General features: G+C 38.1%; 1 protein-coding gene across 3 annotated transcripts in view; it reads left to right on the top strand.

Annotated features, from left to right (window-relative positions):
• Positions 1-24,590, top strand: part of YWHAE (tyrosine 3-monooxygenase/tryptophan 5-monooxygenase activation protein epsilon) — a 54,711-nt gene extending 30,121 nt beyond the window's left edge. For 2 of the 3 annotated variants that reach the window (XM_058702949.1, XM_058702950.1), the window contains 5 exons: positions 11,093-11,292; positions 15,515-15,621; positions 16,282-16,488; positions 18,852-18,988; positions 23,589-24,590. In XM_058702949.1, the coding sequence (XP_058558932.1) occupies positions 11,093-11,292; positions 15,515-15,621; positions 16,282-16,488; positions 18,852-18,988; positions 23,589-23,641 (704 nt within the window). In that variant the 3' untranslated portion in view covers positions 23,642-24,590. Of the gene's footprint in view, positions 1-11,092; positions 11,293-15,514; positions 15,622-16,281; positions 16,489-18,851; positions 18,989-21,879; positions 21,927-23,588 lie in introns of all 3 variants that reach the window. The other variant, XM_058702951.1, reaches the window with a different exon arrangement.
• Positions 24,591-25,118: the final 528 nt, after the last annotated feature.

Raw genomic sequence — 25,118 nt, 5'->3', positions numbered from 1 at the left:
ACTTTGTGATTTTGATCAAGTTTAACTTCCCTGTTCTTCAATTTCCTTATAAAATGGGGATAATACTGCTACCTACTTCAAAGGATTGTTGAGAAGATTAAATGCATTAATACCTGCAGAGCTTTTGGAACAGTGCCTGGCATGAGGTGTTTTATTTGTGAATGGTTTATTGAATGAATATATTTACACAAATACTTCAAAGAGCAAAACTAAGAAATAAAGCTAAATTAAAGTCAGGGTGAAAAATAGGGAACTTCTTTTGGCAGGATAGTCCCATAACAAATACAGGCAAGCTGGTTTAAAGTAATTGCTGTCTAACTAGGCTATTACTACACAGTAAAGGGGAAATGGCCTGGAACCAAACAGGCTTTTTTTTTTTTTTAACTTTATAAATTATTATTACTATTTTTGAGAGAAAAAGGGCACAGATGATTGAGGGGCAGAGAGAGAGAGAGAGAGAGACAGACCGAAGCAGGGCTCGAGTTCACCCAAAGCGGAACTCGAACTCATGAACTGTGAGATCGTGACCTGAGACAAAGTCAGATGCTTTTAACTGACTAAGCCACCCAGATGCCCCCAAACAGGCATTTATTAGTATGTTTGATTACTGTGCCCTTTCTGTTGCTAGTATTCTAAATTTCAGTTTCTTTGATGATTTTCAGTCAGCTACCTATTGTCCCCAAGCTACTTGGAAGTCTCCCAAATTTTGTCCAGAGTTTTTGTACCAAATTGCCTCTGCATCCACACGTAGTCTTTGACAGTGACACTCTATTCACTGGTTCATAAGTTTTGATCATACCTGCTGCAAACAGATTTGACAGCCATCCCCCATCCCAGAAGTGCTTAGATCACATTGAGAAAATAATTATTGCAGAGGAGACTTTGTGAAATACTAGTTAAATTGAGCATTTTATGTGAATATAATTGCGCTAATCCTGCTGATGGTGGTTTCGAAGGTGTGGCCAGTTTTGGATAAATCAGTTTTCACGTAAAGTTTTGGGGTACTTTATAGGTAGGATCATGTTTCTGTTGCTGGTGTTAAAAGGGTGAGGATGACACCAAGGTTTTCACGAGAGCTTCATTATAGTCATAATTTTCAAATTGGTACAAAACGCTGGTTGTATAGAACACCTAGAGGTAGTAGGAAGTGCTTTTCTGACTCATGGCTACTACTCTCCCTTAATCTACTACCTTCAGGAATGGACAGATTCTGGAAGTTGAGGGGCTAAGAGGGAAGAGTTGGGGTCTTAAAAGTAAATAACATCTGCAACTCCATTATAAAAAGACAAGCCAATTAAAGATTGGCAAAGCATCTGAATATTTTCCAGAGAAAGTACGCAGATGGCCAGTAAGCACATGAAAAGATGCTCAACATCATTAGCCATTAAAGAAATAAAAACCATGATGTGTACAACTTTGCCCACACTGAGGTAACTTTTTTTTTTAAAAGAAACTAACAAATATTGGTGAGAGTATGGAGGAATTAGAATCTTCCTATATTGCCAGTAGGAATGTAAAAATAGTGCAGCCCCTGGGAAAAAGTTTGGCAGTTCCTTCAGAAAGTTACTATGATGTCCCTGCAGTTCCACTGCTAGGTAATATAGGCAAGAGACCTGAAAGCATACTTCTGTGAATATTCATAGCAGCGTTAGTCATGGTGGCCAAAAAGTGAAAATTCAACTCACATGTCCACTAACTGGTAAATGTATAAATAAAATGTGGTATATCCATATAGTTTGTGAACTATATTGTTAGGTGCTGCATTCTGGGTGAACCCTGAGACCTGCTAATTGAAAGAAGCCAGTTACAAAGACAACATATTACAAGCATACTTGGAGATATTGTGGATTTAGTTCCAGACTGCTGCAGTAAAGCGAACATCCCAATGAAGCGAATATCCTAATCAAGTCAGATGAATTTTTTGGTTTGCTAGTGCATATAAAAGTTATTTTTACAATATGCTGTAGTCCTTAAGTATGCAGTAGCATTATGTCAAAAAAAATTATATACCTTAAAAATACTTTATTGCTAAAAAATGCTGTGTCTGAACTTTCAGTGAGTCATCTTTTTGGTGCTGGAATGTCTTGCCTTGTTGATGGCTGCTAACGGATCAGGGTGGTGGTTGCTGAAGGTAGGGACGGTTGTGGTAGTGTCTTAGAAAAGACAACAGTGAGGTTTTCTGCATTGATTGATTTCCTTTCAGGAGCATGGGGTGCTGTTTGATAGCATTTTGCCCATGGTAGAATGTCTTTCAAAATTGGGAGTCAATGTCAAGCCTCTTAAATCCTGCTAATGCTTTATCAACTAAGTCTAAGTACTATTTTAAATGCTTTAATGTCATTTCAGAAGTCTTTTTTCCAATTAAAATTTTTTTCTTAAATTTACATCCAAGTTAGTTAGCATATAGTACAATACTGATTGCAGGAGTCAAATCCAGTGATTCATCCTCTTCATATAACATCGAGTGCTCATCCCAACAAGTGTCATGCTTAATGCCCCTTGCCCATTTAGCCCATACCCCCACCCACAACCCCTTCAGCAACCCTGTTTGTTCTCTATATTTAAGAGTATGTTATGTTTTGTTCCCCTCCCTGTTTTTATGGTTTTTTGCTTCCTTTCCATTATGTTCATCTGTTTTGTGTCTTAAATTCCAGATATGAGTGAAGTCCTATTTGTCTTTCTCTAATTTTGCTTAGCATGATACACTCTAGTTCCATACATATTGTTTGAAATGGCAAGGTTTCATTCTTTTTGATTGCTGAGTAATAATACTCCATTTGTGTGTGTGTGTGTGTGTGTGTGTGTGTGTGTGTGTGTGTGTGTGTGTATATTTCACATCTTTATCCATTCCTCTGTCAATGGACATTTGGGCTCTTTCCATACTTTGGCTGTTGTGGATAACGCTGTTACAAACATTGGGGTGCATGTGCCCCTTTGAAACAGCATGCCTGTATCCTTTGGATAAATACGTAGTAGTGCAGTTGCTGGGTTGTAAGATAGTTCTATTTTTAAATATTTTGAGGAAACTCCATACCGTTTTCCAGAGTGGCTGCACCAGTTTGCATCCCACTAACAGTGAAAAAGGGTGCTTTTTTTTCCCCACATCCTTGCCAACGTCTATTGTTGTCTGAGTTGTTAATTTGTAGCCATTCTGACAGGTGAGGTGGTATCTCATTGTGGTTTTGATTTGTATTTCCTTGATGATAAGTGATGTTGAGTATGTTTTCATGTGTCTGTTAGCCATCTGGATGTCTTCTTTGGGAGAAGTGTCTATTCATGTCTTTTGCCATTTCTTCACTGGATTATTTGGTTTTTGGGTGTTGATTTTGATAAGTTCTTTATAGATTTTGGATTCATTTCAGCAGTCTTAACCAGAAGTAAATTCCATCTTAAAAAACCATTTTCTGGGGTGCCTGGGTGGCTCAGTCGGTTGAGTGTCCCAACTTTGGCTCAGGTCATGGTCTTGCAGTTCGTGTGTTTGAGCCCCGTATCAGGCTTGCGTTGGATTTTCTGTCCCCCTCCCTGCCCTTCCTCCACTCACACTCTCGCAAAGATAAATGAACATTAAAAAAAATAAACCATTTTCTTTGCTCCATTCATAAGAAGCAACCTAACTCCCTTATTTGTCAGTTTTATCAGGAGATTGCAGCAGTTGAGATTGCAGCAGTTGAGTCAACCTTCAGGCCTACTTTGTTATTTTATTATTTTAGTTGATTTATTTATTTTGAGAGAGGGAGAGAGCGTGCATGCGAGGGAGGGGCAGAGAGAGAGAATCCCAAACAGGCTCTGTGTACTGTCAGTTCAGAGCCTGATGCGGGGCTTGATCTCACGAACTGTGAGATCATGACCTGAACAGAAATCAAGAGAAATGAAGAGTTGGGCCTTTAACTGACTGAGCCCCTCCCTGTCAATCCTGTCAAACAGGAGCCCCTGTTATGTTATTTATTTTTTTTATTGGCTCTTAGAGTTTACACACAATGTTACATTAATTGCAGGTTTACAGCAGTGATTGAGCAACTGTATGGATTATACAATGCTCACCACAAGTGTAGCTACTTCGGTCACTATACAGCATTATCGCAACACCACTGACTGTATTCCCTGTGCTGTACCTTTCATCCCTCTGACTTATTCCATAACTGGAAGCCCATACCTCCCACTCTCTTTCACACTTTTGTCCATCCCCTACCTCCCTTTCCTCTGGCAGCTACCAGTTCTCTGTACTTAGGGGTCTGTTCCTGCTTTTTTGTTTGTTCTTTTATTTTGTTCTTTAGATTTCATATATAGGTGAAATACAGTATTTGTCTTTCTCTGTCTTATTTCACTTGGCAGAATATCTTCTGTGTCCGTCCATATTATTGCAAATGACAAGAGGTCATTCTTTTTCATGGCTGAGTAGTATTCCATGGAATGTATGTGTACACACTATATCTTTATCCATTCATCTCTTGATCAACACTTAGATTGCTTCCATATCTTGGTTATTGTAAATAATACTGTGGTAAGTGGAGATGCATATATCTTTTCAAATTAGTGTTTTTATTTTCATTGAGTTAAATACTCAGTAGTGGAATTACTGGATCCTATGGTATTTCTATTTTTAATTTTTAAAAAAATTTTTATGTTTATTTTTTTATTTTTGAGAGAGAGAGAGACGGAGCATGAGTGGGAGAAGAGCAGAGAGAGAGAGAGACAGACAGACAGACACAGACAGACAGAATCCGAAGCAGGCTCCAGGCTCTGACTGTCAGCACAGAGCCCGACGTGGGGCTTGAACCCATGAACTGTGCGATCATAACCCGAGCTGAAGTTGTCCAGCTCAACCGACGGAGCCACCCAGGCGCCCCGTCTATTTTTAATTTTTTGAGGAATCTCCATGCTGTTTTCTACAGTGGCTGCACGAATTTACATTCCCACCAGTAGTGCATTAGGGTTCCTTTCTGTCCACATGTTCACCAACACTTCTTATTTTTTGTCTTTTTGACAGTAGCCATTCTGACAGGTGATATCTCATTTTGGTTTTGATTAAGTCCACTTTTTTTAAAGTTTATTTACGTAATGTCCACCCAACATGGGTCTTGAACTCATGATCCCAAGATCAAGAGTGGCATGCTGTACTGATTGAGCCAGCCAGGCACCCCTGAAATGTATTTCTTTTTTTTTTTTTCTTTCTGAAATGTATTTGTTAATAATAGTGAAAGTTGAAATTATCCTTGATTCTTGGGATGCAGAATTGATATTGTGTTAGCAGGCATGTGAAAACCTTAATCTTGTCCATCTCCATCAGAGCTCTAGGGTGGCCAGGTCCATTGTCATTGAGCAGTAATATTTTGAAAAGGAATCTTTTTTCCTGAGCCAGTAGGTCTCAATAGTAGGCTAAAAATAGTGAACTGTGTTGTAAACAGATGTGCTATCATTAGGCTTTTGTTCTCTTACACTGTACAGGCAGAGTAGATTTAGCGTAATTTTTTTGAAGATTATATTTTTAGTAATCTCTACAACCAGTGAGGGGCTTGAACTCAAACCCTGAGATCAAGAGTTGCATGCTGTACCGACTATGCTCGCCAGGCACCCAAATTTAGCATAATTCTTAAGGGCTGAGGATTTTCAGAATCGTCAGTGAACATTGGCTTCAACTTAAAATCACCAGCTGCTTTAGCCCTACGTAACATGAGAGTCACCCTATCCTTTGAAATTTTGAAACCAGGCATTGACTTCTCTTTAGCTGGGAAAATCTTAGATGGCATCTAATAATATAAAGCTGTTTTATCAACACTGAAAATCTGTTGAGTGTAGCCACCTTCATTAATTATGTTAGCTAGATCTGGATAACTTGTTGTAGCTTGTACCACAGCACTTGCTGCTTCACCTTGTTGTGGAGAGGACTTTCTTCCCTTAAACCTCATGAACCAACCTTTGCTGGCCTGACTTTTCTTCTGTAGTTTCCTCCCCTCTCTCAGCCTTCATATAATAGAAGAAAGTTAGGGCCTTGATCTGGATTAGGTTTTGGCTTAAGGGAATGTTGTAGCTAGTTTGATCTTCTATCCAGACCACTAAAACTTCTCTGTATCAGGGATAAGGCTGTTTTGCTTTCTTACTATTCATGTGTTAACTGGAGTAGTGCTTTTCATTTCAACTTCAAGAACTTTTCCTTTGTATTCACAGTTTGGCAAATTGTTTGGCATAAGAGGCCTAGCTTTTGGCCTGCCTCAACTTTCACCATACCTTCCTTACTAAACTTAATCATTGCTAGCTTTTGATTTACAGTGAGAGTTGTGTGACTTCCTTTTACTTGAACACTTAGGGACCATTTTAGGGTTATTAACTGGCCTAATTTCAATATTGTAGTGTCTCAGAGAATAGAGAGGCTTGAGGAGAGAGGGAGAGATAGTGGAGTGTGGGGTGACAGGACATGGTACTGAAGATGAATAGCAGGTTGGTGGGATAGAACACATCATTTATTGTTTGCCATTTTATATGGGTGCGGTTTGTGGTGCCCCAAAACAATTGTAACATCAAAGATCACTGATTATAGATCGCCATAACAAATGTAATAATAATGAAAAATCAGTTTGAAATATTACGAGAATTATTGAAGTGTGACACAGAAACATGAAATGAACTGATGCTGTTGGAAATATGGTGCTGAGGACTTGCTTAGTACAAAGTGGCTACAAATCTTCAATTTGTAAACAATGCAGTTGTAAAACAAGGTATGCCTACATAACATGGTTGCATTTATATGGAATGTCCGGAATGGTAAATCCGTAGAGATGGAAAGGAGATTGGTGGTTACCTAGGGTTGAGAGAATTGGGGTATATGTGGGGAGTGATGGCTAATGGGTATGGAGTGTTTCTTTTTCAGGTGAGATGAAACTTCTAAAACTGATTGTGGTCATCGTTGCACCACTTTGTGAATATACTAAAAACCACTACATTGTGCATTTTATTTATTTTTAAAAGTTGTATTTTTTAAAAATTTACATCCAAATTAGTTAGCATATAGTACAACAATGATTCCAGGAATAGATTCCTTAGTGCCCCTTACCCATTTTAGCCCATCCCTCCTCCCACACCCCCTCTAGTAACCCTCTGTTTGTTCTCCATATTTATGAGTCTCTTATGTTTTGTTCTCCTCCCTGTTTTTATATTTTTGTTTTCCTTCCCTTATGTTCATCTGTTTTGAAGATTAAAAGTCCTCATATGGGTGAAGTCATAATGATATTTGTCTTTCTCTGACTAATTTCACTTAGCCTAATACTTCCAGTTCCATCCACGTAGTTGCAGATGGTAAGATTTCATTCTTTTTGATTGCCAAGTAATACTCCATTGTGTGTATGTATACACACACACACACACACACACACACACACACACACCCCACATCTTCTTTATCCATTCATCCACTGATGGACATTTGGGCTCTTTCCATACTTTGGCTATTGTTGATGGTGCTGCTATAAACATTGGGGTGCCTGTGTCCCTTTGAAACAGCACACCTGTATTCCTTGGATAAATACCTAGTAGCGCAATTGCTGGGTCGTAGGGTAGTTCTATTTTTAGTTTTTTGAGGCACCTTCATACTGTTTTCCAGAGTGGCTGTACCAGCTTGCATTCCCATACATTGTACATTTTAAATGAGTGAATCATATAGGTGAAGATCAATGAAGCTGTTGTTTAATAACACTGGGTAACTGCTGCTTCTGTAATTGTACCATAGTCTTTTGTGCATAGTTTGTGGCTTTCTAAAATGAAAGGAGTGATATACTTAATTGAATCGGATTGTAGACTATCACTGAGTCCTTTAATTCCATTTCCCTAGGGCCCTTGGGTGGCTCAGTTGGTTGAATGTTGGACTGTTGATTTTGGCTCAGGTTGTGATCAAGCTCTGCAACGGGCTCCATGCTGAGCCTTGATCCTGCTTGGGATTCTCTCTCTCCCCCTCTGCCTCTCTCCACTGTTCACGTTCTCCCTTTCTCTCAAAAATTTTTAAAAATTTTTAAAAATTTTTAAAAATCTATTTCCCTCTTCTTACTGTAAAAATATTGTTAAAATGTTGAAAATTTTAAAGCATAGAAAGTGAAGGAAATGCAAATTATCTGGAACAGTACTCAGACCTATCATTGTTAAATTTTTGGTGGTATTTTGTGTATAGTTTTTCCATATAGTTGCAAAGTCCTACAATTTAAAATAATTGTCTTTTGGTGTGGCTAGATTAATTTTTAAATTGCTTTGTTGGGGCCAATATAGAAAACTAATTACTGATTCACTTCTGAGGAATGTTTAATTTGTTAGTTTTTTGAAAATAAACTTGTATGGAAGTGATCTTGAAATTACCCTCTGACTCCACTGGCCCTGAATTTAGCCCTTTTTTCCCCTAAATGTTTGTTTATTTTTGAGAGAGAGCGAGAGCGCGTGCGCACATGAGCGGGGGAGGGGCAGAGAGAGAGGGAGACACAAAAATGGAAACAGGCTCCAGGCTCTGAGCTGTCAGCACAGAGCCCAACGCTGTAACTCACAGACCACAAGATCATGACCTGAGCCGAAGTCAGACGCTCAACTGACTGAGCTACCCAGGCGCGCCCCCCCTCCCCCCCCCCCCGCCACCTTTTTTAATAACTGTAGTTTAAAAAAAAAAAAATGTTCTGGGGCACTTGGCTGGCTCAGTCCTTATAGCATGTGACTCTTGATCTCAAGGTGGTGAGTTCAAGCCCTGTGTTGGGCATGGAGCCTACTGAATTAAAAAAAAAAAAAAAAAAAAAGAATGCTTTCAGGCTTCCACAAATGAATTACTGGTTTTATTACTGTGCTCCCTACTATTTCTTTCATGCTTCAGAATTACATTAAAAAATTACTTAAAGTATAATTTATATATGATAAAATATACCCCTTTTACATATACAGTTGACTCTTGAACAACAACATGGGCTTGAACTGAGCAGGTCTACTTACATGTGGATTTTTTTTTTTTCAGTGAACCAGTACAGTACTGTGAATGTATTTTCTCGTATGGAATTTTCTTTATAACTTTTTCTCTAGCTTACTTTATTGTGGAGTGCAGTATATAATAGATATAGCATACAGAAATATGTGTTAATTATCAGCAAGGCTTTTGGTCAGCATTCGGCTATTAGTAAAGTTTTTGGGGAGCTACAAGGTATACTTGGATTTCTGACTGTGCTTGGTGCCCTACTCTTGTGTGATTCAAGGGTTTATATTGTACAATTTAGTGTTTAGATAAGTGTAACCACCACAGTGGAGCAATTTTCTTACTCCCCAAATTTCCTTTACACACAAGCCCGTCACTTCACCCCATACCTTGGTATAACCACTTATTTGTTGTCTTTATAGTTTTGCAATTTCTGTGACTTGGCTTGAGTGAATTATATAGTCTTTTTTGGTCTGGCTTTTTTCAGTTAGAATGATTTTGTAATTCATCTATCTTGTGACTTTTTGTTTTAAAATTTGTTTTTGTGCGGGTTGGGGAGAAGGAAGTGCATGTGCCCACATACGTGTGCGAGCAAGGAATGGGCAGAGGGAGAGAGAGAACCCCATGCAGGCTTCTTGTCAGTCCCAAGAACTGTGAGGTCATGACCCACGCCGAAATTAACAGACTTAAAAGGCTGAGCCACCCAGGTGCCCCCTACATGTTGTTATTTGTATCCGTAGTTTATTTTTTTATTCTTGAGTAGTACTCCATTGTATACTTAGACTTTTGGGTTGTTTTCACCTTAGCGTTTTGAATAAAGTTGCTGTGACCATTTATTTGTGTGAAGGTCTTTGTTAAGATACATTTTAATTTCTTTTGGGAAATCTCTAGTAGTGGAATTACTGAGTCTTAACAGGGTTTTCTAACTATAAGAACTACCAAACTTTTCAAAGACCTTACTATCTTAATGTTTCTATTAATTTTCTGGTCCTCCCTAAAGTGTAATTTTTTAAAACTTATTTTCCTGGGACAGCACATAATTTAACTGTTAAGGAGTGTTTCATAAAGTTACCATCTGTATCATATTTTAGAATATGCTTATGCTTAGAGTGTTAATGTATGCTAAGGGTATTTGTTAAAATGTAGATTCTTGGGGTCTTATGACCAAAGATTTTATGGCATTTAGTCTTTTCTATCTAAAAGCATAGTTTTAGTAAATATATTTATTGGGTTAGTATTCATTGAGCTGTTTTTGGTTCTTTGCATTTCTCTGCATTGTTGTTCCCTGTGTTTTTCTTTAAACTTGGGGATCTCCTAAGGTTTATCTGGGCCCCTTTCTTAGCCCGCCACCTAGTGGTAACAAATAGGAACCATCAAAAGTTTTGCTAATGAATGTGTAGGAGATGGACAATTTCTTTCTAAAGGTGGAAGGATGGAAACATCCAAAGTTACGTTTGGTTTGTGTTTGTGATTTAACCAAATGCTCAAATGCGTATGTTTGCTATATGAATGAATATTCTTTTCTCCCACGACATTTTTTGAAATAGAATTTATTTGTAAGAAAAAATATTTTAGAGCCTGTAAATTAAAACAAATTTTCTTAATGCTTATTTTTGAGAGAGCACGCCCATGAGTGGGGGAGGGGCAGAGAGAGGGAGACATAATCTGAAGCAAGCTCCAGGTTCTGAGTTGTCAGCACAGAGCCCGATGTGGGGCTTGAACCCACAAGCTGTGAGTTCATCGTCTAAGCCAAAGTTGGGGGCTTGACCGACTGAGCCACCCAGGTACCCCTAGAGCCTACAGATTTTTAATCTTTGTCTTAAACTGCCAGCTCAATTATTTTTACTGGGAAATGGGCAGATGTGCTTTCCTAGTTCCCTTATTTAATGAGACAGATGCTTCTAAGCTGTATTGAGTTAGGTGGTATATGAGGTTTTGATTCCATAGATCTTTTATTACAGATTCTCTTGTTCTAGGCTCTTAGTGTACTTTCTTTTACATGATTTTTGGTTTTTTACTCCTTTCAGGTTTAATGATTCTAGTTATTTTTGTTAAAATTCTTACCTTTTTATACTAGTTTGACAGAAAAAAAGACCTATTGTGAAGGGATTTTGTATCAACAAAACTTACTTTGTAAGGTCTGATTTCACTTTTCCCTTATAGAAATGGTGGAATCGATGAAGAAAGTAGCAGGGATGGATGTGGAGTTGACAGTTGAAGAAAGAAACCTCCTATCTGTTGCATATAAAAATGTGATTGGAGCCAGAAGAGCTTCCTGGAGAATAATCAGCAGCATTGAACAGAAAGAAGAAAACAAGGGAGGAGAAGACAAACTAAAAATGATTCGGGAATACCGGCAAATGGTGAGATTATCATATCCTAGGCTTCTTTAAAGAAAGATGCCTCTTGGGGCGCCTGGGTGGCGCAGTCGGTTAAGCGTCCGACTTCAGCCAGGTCACGATCTCGCGGTCCGTGAGTTCGAGCCCCGCGTCAGGCTCTGGGCTGATGGCTCAGAGCCTGGAGCCTGTTTCCGCTTCTGTGTCTCCCTCTGTCTCTGCCCCTCCCCCGTTCATGCTCTGTCTCTCTCTGTCCCAAAAATAAATTAAAAACGTTGAAAAAAAAATTAAAAAAAAAAAAAAAAAAAAGAAAGATGCCTCATGTTTTGGATATTTTATTTTAAAGCTCGGGGCATCTGGGTGACTCAGTCAGTTAAGCGTCCAATGTCATGCTCAGGTCATGATCTCATGGCTTGTGAGTTTGAACCCCACTTCGGGCTCTGTGTGCTGACAGCTCAGAGCCTGGAGCCTGCTTGGATTCTCTGTTTTTCTTGCCCCTCCCCCGCTTGTGCTCTGTCTCTCAGAAATAAACATTAAAAAATTTAGTAAAATTTTATTTAAGTAGTCTCTAAACCCGGTGTGGGGCTTGAACTCATGATTCTGAGATTGTCACATACTCTTCCGACTGAGCCAGTCCAGCGTCCCAGGTTTTGAACATTTTCTTTTATTAATTTTTTAAGAATTTTTAAAAAGTTCATTTATCTTGAGAGTGAGTGAGCATAAAAGCAGGGGAGGAACAGAGAGAGAGAGAATCCCAAGCAGGCTCTGCATTTACAGTGCAGAGCCTGATAATGGGTCATGAACTCATGAACGGTGAGATCATCTCCTGAGCCAAAATCAAGAGTCGGACACTTAACTGACTGAGCCACCCAGGTGCCCCTGAACATTTTAGGTCACACTGTAGTACACGTGTGTAATATAAATTTTATACTTGAATGGATTTGCATATTTTACTTAACCCAGATTATAGGTCATACAGTATTTCAGGACAGAGGTGAAGAACTTTTCTCTGGAAGCTATAGAAGGTGCTCACTTTTGAGCACCAACAAGTAGAAACTAATTTAATCTTGTTTTTATTGTAGTTAACTGCAAAATACTTCATTGAGTGACTTGAAAGAACCATTCAGGACAATGTAACAAGTATTTTTGTGCCTCTTATGTGCTGCACAGTTTGCTAGGTGCTATGGGTGTAAAGATGAGACAAATACAGGTTACTTTGCATATGGAGGTTCAGTCTAGTCATTGTTTTCTTAATTGAGTAGGAAATGTTAAAGGCATTGGACATTATTTCTTGAAGTTATTGTTTCATGTATTTTATATATAAATGGAATTTTTCATACTGTGAGTTTTGGTCAAAAAAGTACCATAGCCATTGATCTAGGTCAGTGGTTTTCAACCAGAGGTGATTCTACTGCTCAGAGGGCATTTGGCAATTTCTGAAGACATTTTTGGTTGTCACAACTTGGAGGGCGCTGTTGGCATCCAGTGGGTAGAGACAAGGATGCTGTTTGCTGAATACCCTGTGCATAGAACAGCCCCCTATAGCAAAGAATGATCTAGTCCAAAATGTCAGGCTACTATTGAGAAAGTGATTCTTGTGGAAGAGAAAGGCATATAAACACATTTTGAGTACAGCGAGGGAAATTACAGGAACACTCAAAAAGTAGCATGGGGAATGAATTTGGTAGGGAGAGGGAAAAGGGCAACTACATTTATTATCTCCACCTTTGTTGGACGCTGTTCTTGAGTGGGGAGATATTTATTAATACACATAATTGTGCAACATAGGGTATTTATTTAAATTACCCTGTAAAGAATAGGTATTAGTCTACTTCATAGATGGGAAGACTGAGGTTTTGAGTGACTTAAGAGGTGGTAAGCTGATATAGGGGCACGCCTGGGTGGCTCAGTCAGTTAAGCATCTGACTTCGGCCCAGGTCATGATCTCACAGTTCGTGAGTTCGAGCCCCGTGTCGGGCTCTGTGCTGACAGCTTGGAGCTTGGGGCCTGCTTCGGGTTCTGTGTCTCCCTCTCTCTCTGCCCCTCCCCAGCTCATGCTCTCACTCTGTCAAAAATAAATAAACTTAAAATAATTTTTATTTTTTTTTTTTAAAAAATTTTTTTTTCAACGTTTTTTATTTATTTTTGGGACAGAGAGAGACAGAGCATGAACGGGGGAGGGGCAGAGAGAGAGGGAGACACAGAATCGGAAACCGGCTCCAGGCTCCGAGCCATCAGCCCAGAGCCTGACGCGGGGCTCAAACTCACGGACCGCGAGATCGTGACCTGGCTGAAGTCGGACGCTTAACCGACTGCGCCACCCAGGCGCCCCTTAAAATAATTTTTAAAAACAGGTGGTAAGCTGATATCAGTGTGCCCATTAATGTCAAATATATTGCAACAAGAGTATGGATTGTCAGTAGAAAAGTTTGGTGTCTCAGAGGAATGATGAAATGAGAAAGCTAAGCTTAAGTGGCAGAATTCTGTGCTAAATTGTGGGATTTGGGCTAAGTAGGAAAGGAAGCAGGAAGCAAAGAGAGGGACTGATAAATTGGGGGAAGATGAAAGATTCAAGAGGCTGGAGGTCTTGATGTGTCTCTAATTAGGAATAACAGGAATAAAGAAGTAAGGAAGGAAGTTACAATGTAGTAGTGAAATAGAATTTAAGACTTCTTGGATAAAGCAGCTCAGTTAGAGATGTTGACAAATAGGTCATGGAGTTGAGATCAAGGAACTGTATTGAAAGGAACATGGGTGATAATACCTTGGTGTGATACCAGGAATTGGAGAGGTAGCCTGTGAATGTGGTTGGAAGGCCTGTAGAGATCCACTGATAACAGATACTGAAAAATTAGGTCACAGAGGATGAGCTTCCAGAGAGGAGCTGTTTGGAGTAACAGCAGCCAGTCATACTGAGTTAGTGGGGAGCTAAGAGAATTCAGAAATTTTTTCTCTTAGAATAACTGCTACTTGAAAAGCCATGAGGGAGGTAGTTCATTCAGGAAAGAGCTAGTTTAATTTAGGATTTGGATGAGATTATAGGAGAAGAGAGAGTGGGAGGATTCTTTACAATGGAAAGGAGGTTCCAGAGGGCGTAAGAAGAACTTGGAAAGGTTCACCAGTGTCACCATGAATTAATAGAAAATAGAGACTAAGATATATGTATGTTCATTTGGGATATTCATCTTTGGTATGATAAATTGAGATGAGTGGCAATATTTACTTTAGTATACAGAGTTTTAGTGCTATAATTTGGCTGTGGATCTCTGCCACTTATGGCTGTTGAGCACAGTAGTGGTTAGGAATGTGAGCACTGGAGGCCAGTTGCCTGGGATTGAATTTTTATTCCATCCCTTATAAACCATGACCTTAGGTTTTCTAGCCTGCTTGTGTTCACATCATAGCTCTGTCTCTTGTTTTAATGTTTGTTTATTTTTGAGAGAGAGACAGACAGCACAGGCAGGGGAAGGGCAGAGGGAAAGGGAGACACAAAATCTCAAGCAGGCTACATGCTCTGAGCTGTCAGTGCAGAGCCTGACACAGGGCTGGAACCCATGAACCTCCAGATCATGACCTGAGCCAAAGTTGTATGCTCAGTAGACTGAGCTCCCCCAGGTGCCTCAAGATTTTTATTTTTTATTTTATTTATTTATTTTTTTAAATTTTTTTTAACGTTTTTTATTTATTTTTGAGACAGAGACAGAGCATGAACGGGGGAGGGGCAGAGAGAGAGGGAGACACAGAATCGGAAGCAGGCTCCAGGCTCTGAGCTCTGAGCCCTGAGCCATCAGCCCAGAGCCCGACGCGGGGCTTGAACCCACGGACCGCGAGATTGTGACCTGAGCTGAAGTCGGACGCTTAACCGACTGAGCCACCCAGGCGCCCCAAGATTTTTATTTTTATGTAGTATCCATACCCAACCTGGGGCTTGAACTCACAAGCCGGAGATTGAGAGTCCCATGCTCCATGGTCTGTGTCAGCCAGGCACTCCTGCCCTTTTTTTTTTTTTTTTTTTTTAAAGCACTTAACAGCATGGAGAAAGAAAGAAGGTAATTTCTGTAACTTGGGAGATAACTTTTCTGTTTTTTTTTTTTTTGTTGTTGTTTTTTTTAATCAAGAGAGAGGAAGAAGGTTTGGAGAAAGATGTATATTCTGTTTATTATGGCTCTCTTCCTTAAAACCAGAGGGAGAATGTGTCATAATTTATGTAATCTCTTAGACTTAAACAATTTTTGACTTTTTTTTCCAGGTTGAGACTGAGCTAAAGTTAATCTGTTGTGACATTCTGGATGTACTGGACAAACACCTCATTCCAGCAGCTAACACTGGCGAGTCCAAGGTTTTCTATTATAAAATGTAGGTTCTATACTAGAAGGGAAAATGTGAGATTAAATGTTGGCTCCCTTAGAATTATCACTTTCTCTGTGTAGGTGTTCAACTTTAATAATAGCTTGTTAGAAGAATAGTTACACGGGAAGAATGATTTTCAAAACTTAATTTTTGAGTAATCGTTTGCAGATTCACTGCTAGTGAACAATTGTTGCGTTTAAGATGGTCAGACTACTGTGAAAGTACTAGGTTTTATTTTACCTGTTTGCATTTTTGTGTGGAGTTAGCCCCCAGCTGTATAGTAATACATTATTACATAGCTCAATTTTAACATTTTATGTACAAGTTTTATTTCATGATTAACAAACTGTCATGCCATTTTTTGGGGAACCACTTCTCATTTTTAATTCTAGTCATTGACAAATTTGTTCATTTTTGAGGCTTTTCAGTTGATTTCTCTAGTGTTTTGCTTCTGTTTGGTAATACGAACTCTGAGGGGGAAAACTAGATAGACTAGTCAGTCTTTCCTGAAAGAGACTTTGTGAAATTACTGAATTATACTTGTTAATTATTGATATATTTTTGTCACATACTTCATTTTATAGAATATAGAAAAATTGTAACAGTCTACTTTCATTTAAAAAGCATTTTTCTTAATTCTATTTGTTTTATTTTGTTTTGTTTTAGGAAAGGGGACTACCACAGGTATCTGGCTGAATTTGCCACAGGAAATGACAGGAAGGAGGCTGCGGAGAACAGCCTAGTGGCTTATAAAGCTGCTAGTGATATTGCAATGACAGAACTTCCACCGACGCATCCTATTCGCTTAGGTCTTGCTCTCAATTTCTCCGTATTCTACTATGAAATTCTTAATTCCCCTGACCGTGCCTGCAGGTAAGTTATGGAAGAGAAACAAAAGCTCTCACTATGAAAGTGAAAAAGTTACAAAGGACAATTGTTTCTGTTTTGTTTCCTGGGACTGCCTTTGTATCCTTGGCCATGTACTAAAGAATTCTTTTGGCTCTTAATGAAACTGCTTTGGATGATTTAGGACAGACCTTACCTAGTTTGCTAGGATAGCAGTTTTGGATGTTGATGTGGAAATATTTTGTTGATAGGTTGAAAAAATTTTTTAACTTGTTAGTGATAGAGTGAAATGAGAGGAGTTGTAGTAGAGTTATTTTAATGTTTTTATTAGCTGTTAGTCCTTGTAGGCATGCTTTTTAATATAGGTGTGCTCTTAGTTGTACATATTTTGTAATTTCTATTTTAATATGAACAGTTCTCCAGCTTTGTATGTTAACAATTCGCCCATTTGTATTTCAGATTGTTCCCAAATTTTTCCCTAAATTTATTTACTTATTTTGAGAGAGACAGAGGGTGAGTGGGGTAGGGGCAAGGGGAAGAGAGAGAATCCTAAGCAGGCTCCACACTGTGAGTGTGGGAGCAGAGCCTGATGTGGGGCTCAAACTCATGTACTGTAGGATCATGATCTGAACCGAAACCAAGAGTCAGATGCTCAACCAACTGAGCCGCCCAGGCGCCCCGCAATTTTTGAAACAGATAGAAATTTAAAGGATATCTTTATGTATGTGGCTTTTTACTTGTAAAAATTACTACAAAATACAACATGAAGGTTATCATTCTAACCATTTTGTTGTATAATTGGATGGCATTAAGTACACCTACAGTATTGTGTAACTGTCACTACTGTTTCTAAAACTTCATCACTAGAAACAAACTCTAACCACTAATTCTCCATATCCCCCCCACTATTGCCCCTTCACAGTGTCTGCTCTCTGTCTTTGTGAATTTGCCTATTTTAGGTACCTCATAATTGGAATAATGTATTTGTTGTTTGTAACTTATTCTTGAGTATATAGGAATCAGATAGATATTCCATGAGAGATTTTCCTGATGGGAGGTAGATTCATTTAAATGCAAACCGTTATTTATTCATCTAAAAGCATTCTAGGGGCGCCTGGGTGGCGCAGTCGGTTAAGCGTCCGACTTCAGCCAGGTCACGATCTCGCGGTCCGTGAGTTCGAGCCCCGCGTCAGGCTCTGGGCTGATGGCTCAGAGCCTGGAGCCTGTTTCTGATTCTGTGTCTCCCTCTCTCTTCCCCTCCCCCGTTCAGCTCTGTCTCTCTCTGTCCCAAAAATAAATTAAAAACGTTGAAAAAAAAAAAAGTTTAAAAAAAAAAAAAAATAAAAGCATTCTAAATGCCTAGTTGAATTTGTCCAAACATATACAGGTTTTAATGAAGAAGTTATAGCTATCTGTCAGCTAATAGTATTGTGCTCTTTCATTGTTATTCTCTAGTTTAGGCTGTCCCACACATCACTTTGATTTAAGTCTTATCCATGTCTTTGCTATTACGCATTTGCTTTAGTCTTAAGCGTGCCATTCATGCTCTTTTCCTACTTTGAAGATGAGTTCAGATTTGTCTTCCCATCCCCATTTCCTCATCCTCTAGGGTTTCCGAAGCACTTTCTCCAGAGTAGCATACTTCTTTTATAATAGTTTTATGTGTCAGTCCTCTATTCCTAGATGTTTTAAGTTCATTGTGGACTGAGATCGTCTTTTTCTTCAGTTTCTCCACCAGTGTCCTGCTTTACTTGGTGCTCATTATATACCATACTCAGTAAATGTTGATTTTATTTCTTTTAAATTGCAGCAGATGGCTTATATGATCACATTTCTGTGGGTTCTATACTGCCCCCCCCCCACTTCTATTAACATTAAATTCTATTGAAATTAAACTGAGATACTGTCTAAGTGAGTTGTTGACTAGAACTTGGTAATACCTTTATATTGCATGTATTTTGGCGGTGGTTTAGGATAGAATTTGGTTTGTGTATTCTGTTTACTGATAGGCTTGTTAAGCATAGTAAGAAGCAGTGCTCCAGGGGCATGTGGTTGGCTCGGCTGGTAGAGAAGAGGACTCTTGATCTCAGGGTCATGAGTTTGAGCCCCACATTGAGGGGAGAGTATGCTTAAAAAAAAAAAAAAAAAAGAATAAGTAGTGCTCCCAAAAGTTTACTACCTCCAAATTTGCTACATTACAAAATAAAATAGAAAGTTAATTTTTATCAGTTACACTTGCTTTTCTTTTATTTTGGTATTTAAACCCAAGTTACTCAGTGTCACTATTACATACTGTGGGATAACTAAAGAAAAAGATTGATTTCTAACATGTTATTTCTAATTCTGTTTTTGGGCTTATTTTTGTAATACATTTATGTAAATGCTTTTAGGTTGGCAAAAGCAGCTTTTGATGATGCAATTGCAGAACTGGATACGCTGAGTGAAGAAAGCTATAAGGACTCTACACTTATCATGCAGTTGTTACGTGATAATCTGACACTATGGACTTCAGACATGCAGGGTGATGGTAAGGAAACTTGGAAGTTAATGAATGCATCTTTTTGAGTTGTTGGGTCTTTTTACTCTTAGACATTTCTTGGCATTTTTTCACATTAAGCTGCAATTTAGACTCAGCCTATCGTCCACAAAGTTATCAAATTTTAATTATTGCCTTTACAGCAAACGATCTCAAAAGTACAGTTTTCCGTTTTGGGCTGTATGATAATGTAAAAGACTTGTTTGGAAAAGGGGATCTTTTTTTGTATTCAAAGATTTAAAAATTTTGCCTCTAATGTTCGCTAACTTCTCTCACTGTTGTGGAAGATTGAGGGAGGAAGCAGTTCATTTTATCTTCCTCAGATTCAATTTTAGAGATCGAAGATAATTGTATTTGAATGTCCTGATCACTACTTTGGCCGACTGGTATCCTCAGGTTAAAACTGGATGGTGTCAGTAAATATTTATGAAGCGTCTTCTCTGTGTGGAAATCTTTTATCTAAAGAAGATTTTCTAGAGCAAATGGAACGTCCTGTCTTGCCATTAGTCCTTATTTAAGATGTCTGGTTTTAGTTTTCAGTTATAAATAGTATTTTACAAAACTTACTTTTGTGATTGGGCCAGGGGGTTAAAATTCTAAATGCCAAAATTTGTCATAATTGTTGATTTTAAAGGAGATTTTGTTGTGCTTATTCCAGAGAATCCATTTTATCCATGATAGATCACTGAAGAGTCAGGGGGAGGAGGGCACAGGGTGCAAAAACCAGTGTGACATGACCATTTTATGAGATAGCTTTACAGTTGGTGGTGGTATGGGGAAAAGAAAGCTTGTCAATATCAACTGCAGATCCTATAAGAGTATATTACCAAAATGAAACATACAGGTTGCATTGCTTGAGGCTAACTGTAGTCTGTTGGTCACACCAGCATGCTGTACTGTCTTTGGAAGCATTATATTTCTTTAAAAGTGCCTCTGAAAATGGGTTTTCGTTTTAAATGTCCTTACTATGGAAGGATAGAGTGAGATTTTAGACTTAACCTTAGGTACTAAAGTGAGAATTAGGTGACTCAGCTTTAAAGCTCACTAGGTCTGTGAAATATTTAGATATTTGATTAGGGTTGGCTTGAGATGTGTGGCACGTGTGACCTGCTTGCACACTTTTCCAGCAAAGCCAGACAGTGCCACAGATTACTTTTTAACACAGCACTTCAGGCAACTGCTACCAGTCTTTGGGACTCAAAACCAATTTACCATCTCTGAACTAATGACTTGAGGTTCCTTCCAGCTTTAAAATTCTGTTGTATTCTAAACAATAACTACTCAGAAGAATGGCCAAACAGCTGTGGACTCTTCATAGTCACCCTCAGCTCAGAGAAGACTAGTATCTGTTTGAGGGGATAAAAGGAAACGTGGAGAGTTTGGTAAGCGGTGTTGACCCAAGTAAGGTATATACCTCTGGGGACATTTTTCTGAGGGTGAAAATAACAAACAAGGTGACCTGGGTTGAAACATTGCTTTTTAAAAGACATTTTATGCCAGCTTTTATAACTAAGCTTGCTAGATTACAAAATTAAACAGAAATAAAGTTTTATATTTTCTCTAAAAAAATTTTTTTTTTAAGTTTAATTACTTTGAGAGAGGGAGAGAGAGAGCACAGCAGGGGAGAGGGAGAGAGAATCCCAAGCAGGATCTACACTTGAACCCACAAACCATGAGATCATGACCTGAGCCAAAACCGAGAGTCGAATACTTAACCAACTGAGCCATCCAAGCTCCCCTGAACTTTATATTTTCTAGTACTACTGTTCTTTATCATTGATAACCAGTAATTGATAAATCAAAGTAAACTATGTTTTCCCATTCTGTTTTTATATAAAACCAAAGATACTCTCTTCCTTGGTTATCAGGCATTTTATGAAATAGATCACTTTTTACAATAGGATATTTTCTTGAAACTACTTACTTTTCATAGTTGCAAAGGTTCTTTGTACAGAGATGTTTTATTACATTTCAGCATAGATTTCTCTTTAATCCTAAAACAGGTTTATGTATATCTTAGTTAAATCCAGTTGCTTCAATTCTTACCACTTTGTAGACTGAATAATTGATTAAATTTGGTTGTGACAGACTAATTTTCATTTAAGAGATTTCATTTAATTTTCATTAAAGACAGTATTTGAAATGATGAAACTTGCTAGTTTAACAGCAAAAAATTCTAGTAGTCTCGTGACATTTTTAGTAAAATTAACAAATTATCTGAATTTACAAATTGTTGTGGGTACTAGTAATTTATTTGCCATTTCCCTAAAAGGTATAGTATTACATGTTTTATTAAATTGGTTTTGTGACTTAATCCATGCAGAATTGCAGTCATGGAATTGGCAGTTTTCTAGGATGTTGGATTTAGCGGACCATCAGTTAGTTTTCTCCTTTTTAATTTTTTTATGAAGGAAGAAATGTATGTGTTTCACAAGCTTTTATTGAGACGCTTTTATACTTTCTTAACTGCAGAATATGTTAACTTCTGTGTTGGAACGTCTTTGTAAACAGACCACTTTTTCTCATTAAGTCCTTTTAATCTATGTTCAGAGGACGTTTCATATACAAGTCTATAGAAAAAATGTGTGTTCTCTGCCTTATTCCTGTCTTCCCTCAAAATCAAGAAACAATGGGCAAAGAAATACATACCCAAAGAAACATTTTTTCCTCTTCTGTATACCTTTTAAGAGGATATTATTTCATCCTTTTAAAGGTAAAAGGAACAGATAACTTTGTAGAATGAAGTTTATACAAAGTAAAAAGACCAAAATCTGATTCCCCTAAATCATTGATGTTTTCTTTTGTCCTGCTGTCTTGGTTTATTTTTCTTGTAATGTTGCTTTCATATGATTGTTCTCCCTCCCTTTCTCCTTACAATATAGATTCCTAAAGGAAAATCCAACTCTTCCTTTCCTAAAAACTCTACTTTGTAAGTCATTATCATGGCACAGCAAATTCTGCTTTTTAGTTTTGGTTCTTCACTAATCATGCCTGCATATATTATCATCCTTTTGCTTACAAAACTGCCTGTTCTACATTCTAGGATGTGAAATCTTCTAAGACATTTATGATCTGCTACCCTTGTCTACCTCTGGTTGGGTGTGACTCACCTGACAAGATTCTATGCCAAAGTTACTTGGAACTCTTGGCAAATCTAATGGTTGCTTATAAGTGAATTAGAGTGTGTTCTGTTGTTGTATGTTAACCATATTTTGGCAGTGTATTGCTGTTAAAAATGAGCGTGAATGTTCCTATCATTTCTAAGTTTGAATACATTGTTTTGGGAACGATTGATTGGGTGGTCCATCATTTCTTTCCTTGGTAAATGTTTTTTTGTCTTTGCATGTCCATTTTCTATATATGAGTCAAATCTTTATGTACCTTAAGTACTTTTTAAGAGTCACATATCAGTATCAAACATTTCTGTTAGAGAAGAAAATTGTAAATGTTCTAAAACTACATTCACCTAATCCTTGTTGCCATGACAGCATTTATTGTTTATCATATCAAGGGCTGTTTAAAAACACTCTTCGGGGTAAATGCTTCATGTTGGTAGTCAGCCGGTCTTAGTGTCGTTTATCCATCCTGACTAATTTAGCAAGCAATGGGAATGGATGGATTGTCTGAACTGGAATGATTATTGGATTAGTTAATTGGTATTTATTTTTTCCTGTTGAAATTTGATTCAAACTAGTAACTACATAGGAATTGTAGTGGTTTGTTAAAGCACAAAAGAATGTAACTTTTACCTGTTTTATTATTATTATTATTTTATTTTAGCAAAAACTTGCATGTTCTCTTTAGTATGGCTGTGACTTATTTAATGCTTATTAATAGGTAGATGATTCTCCAGTGAATAGGCTGGCTTTTTATTGCATGTCATAGTGCAGTTGAAACTCCCGAGGCCGATCATCATGTTTTAAGGGAAGAGAAAAATGGCATGAGAGAACTGGTCCAAATGCCCTTCTTTAATAACCTCAGTGGTCTGGTTTACTTTGAGCATGCTGTTTCACTTTGGAGTAAGGAATTTGGTTTATGGTTTGGTGTGACTGGCCAAGATACAAAATGTAAGATACCTTAAAAAGCAAAACTCTCCCTCTAAAACTATAGACCTCCTTTGGAGCATTTTACTGCTCAGTTCTCTTTATTGAAGCATTTCTCATGGAGCTTGTGGGTAGATTTTACAAAACAAAAAACAAACCAACAACTATAAAGTACTGTTGAGTCTCTTGAAGAGGTGAGGTTATTGAGAAAGAGTATTTTGACCCAAGATATACATGAAAGCTTGAAAATCATTTAATAGTTATGGTTACCTTGGCTGTCTACTTTTAAGAGCTTATTTTAGCATAAAACTAGTTTTACTGTGCGCATCAGTTTTTTCATCCTGTTTACCATTCAGGACCATGGTCCAGCAGCACCTCTTGGCTTAGGCGTCTCAGGTGTTAAGGGTGGTAGAAGTCCTTTGCCTGTCTGTGGTTAATACCAGTTGTAGCAAATAGAAGGAGTCTTTATGCTTGGAATGATGCCTTTGTTTGTGACCACAACAGCCTGACTAGTCAGTATGCAATAATTAACTCATTCTTCTTTGTAGGTGAAGAGCAGAATAAAGAAGCGCTGCAGGATGTGGAAGATGAAAATCAGTGAGACATAAAAGCCAACAAGAGAAACCATCTCTGACCACCCCATTCCTTCCCATCCCACCCCCATTGGAAATTCCCCCATTGTCACTGAGAACCACCAAATCTGACTTTTACATTTGGTCTCAGAATTTAGGTTCCTGCCCTGTTGGTTATTATTTTTTTTTTTTAAAACCGTTTTCAAAAGTTCTTAAAGGCAAGAGTGAATTTCTGTGGATTTTACTGGTCCCAGCTTTTAGGTTCTTTAAGACACTAACAGGACTGCATAGAGGCTTTTTCAGCATTACTGTATTGTCTCCTGCCAGGTGGGGCAAGATCACCATTAGAAATGGAAATGATATTTGAAAGCTATTAGACTTCTAGGTGACGCGAGCATCTAAGAGAGAGGTTAATCACACTATGAGGCATTGTGGTATTATTTTTCCTTTTTCTAATTGTTTAAATTGAATTTTATACCAATGTTTAAAATTAATTGGGTGTTAGCTTGAGGTGGTTAAAAGTTGTTCGGAGAGTTGTAATGGTTTTGCTGTAAAAAGTGTTTCAAACTCTGCTGAAATGTTGCTGAAAAGCATGGTGCTGGTAACAGTTCAACAATCCGTGGCTGCTCATTCTTGCCTACTTTTACTCTCCCTCTAAAGCAGGTTAGCATTGAAGGTGGTATGGAAAAGCCTGCATGCGTGTTCAATTCTTTGTTTCTTCTCCTTCCCTCTCCCCCCCGGGCCCCCCCTTCCCTACTTCGCTCGCTCAACCTCTTTTGTTCAGTATGTGTAACTTGAAGCTAATTTGTACTACTGGATATCTGACTGGAGCCACAGATACAGAATCTGTATTGTTCTTACTGAAACACAGCATGGAATTAACATTAAACTTAAATAAAACAAACCTAAATTAAAAATGCCAAATATTATTGCGCCTCCATCCTTTATCTTTCTAAAATAAAATCTCTAGTCCAAACATTGACAGTATTGTTTTCCTGAATGTGGAAAGATTTCCCCTCCCTTTTCTTTGTAAATCACTTGTCTGTTTCCCCAAAGATGATGTGTATTTTTAGAAAAAGAATTTTTTTTTACTTGTAACCTGGTTGTGAAGAACACTAAGAAACACCAAGTCACTTCGTTACTGTCCTCTCAACCAGGTAGTAACACGGTATTTATTTTAATCATAAAAGTACAAATTCATACTTAAGGTGTAATTATGGATCATTTTCTGGCATGGAATTTTGGGTTATACAACTAAATAAGGCTGAATGTGTCCTTAATAATCCTCCTTACTTAGTCTGAAGTAAAATTACCTTAGCCCCCACTACCACTCCAAAGGTCAGTGGCAGAAGCAGAAAAGAATACTTTCATTCTCAGTAGTACATGTACACGTGGTAGAACTCTGTAGCCGTTCCCCTTACTAGAGACAGTGTTAAGTAGTTTTTTTCGAAAAATAGTCTATACAGCGTGGATAGGTATTTAGCTAATACAGATCATTCTGTATTC

Source organism: Neofelis nebulosa, chromosome 16, assembly GCF_028018385.1.
Source record: "Neofelis nebulosa isolate mNeoNeb1 chromosome 16, mNeoNeb1.pri, whole genome shotgun sequence".
Lineage (NCBI taxonomy): Eukaryota > Metazoa > Chordata > Mammalia > Carnivora > Felidae > Neofelis > Neofelis nebulosa.
The sequence above is the reverse complement of the archived record's forward strand: the minus strand, read 5'-3'. Positions and strand labels throughout refer to the sequence as shown.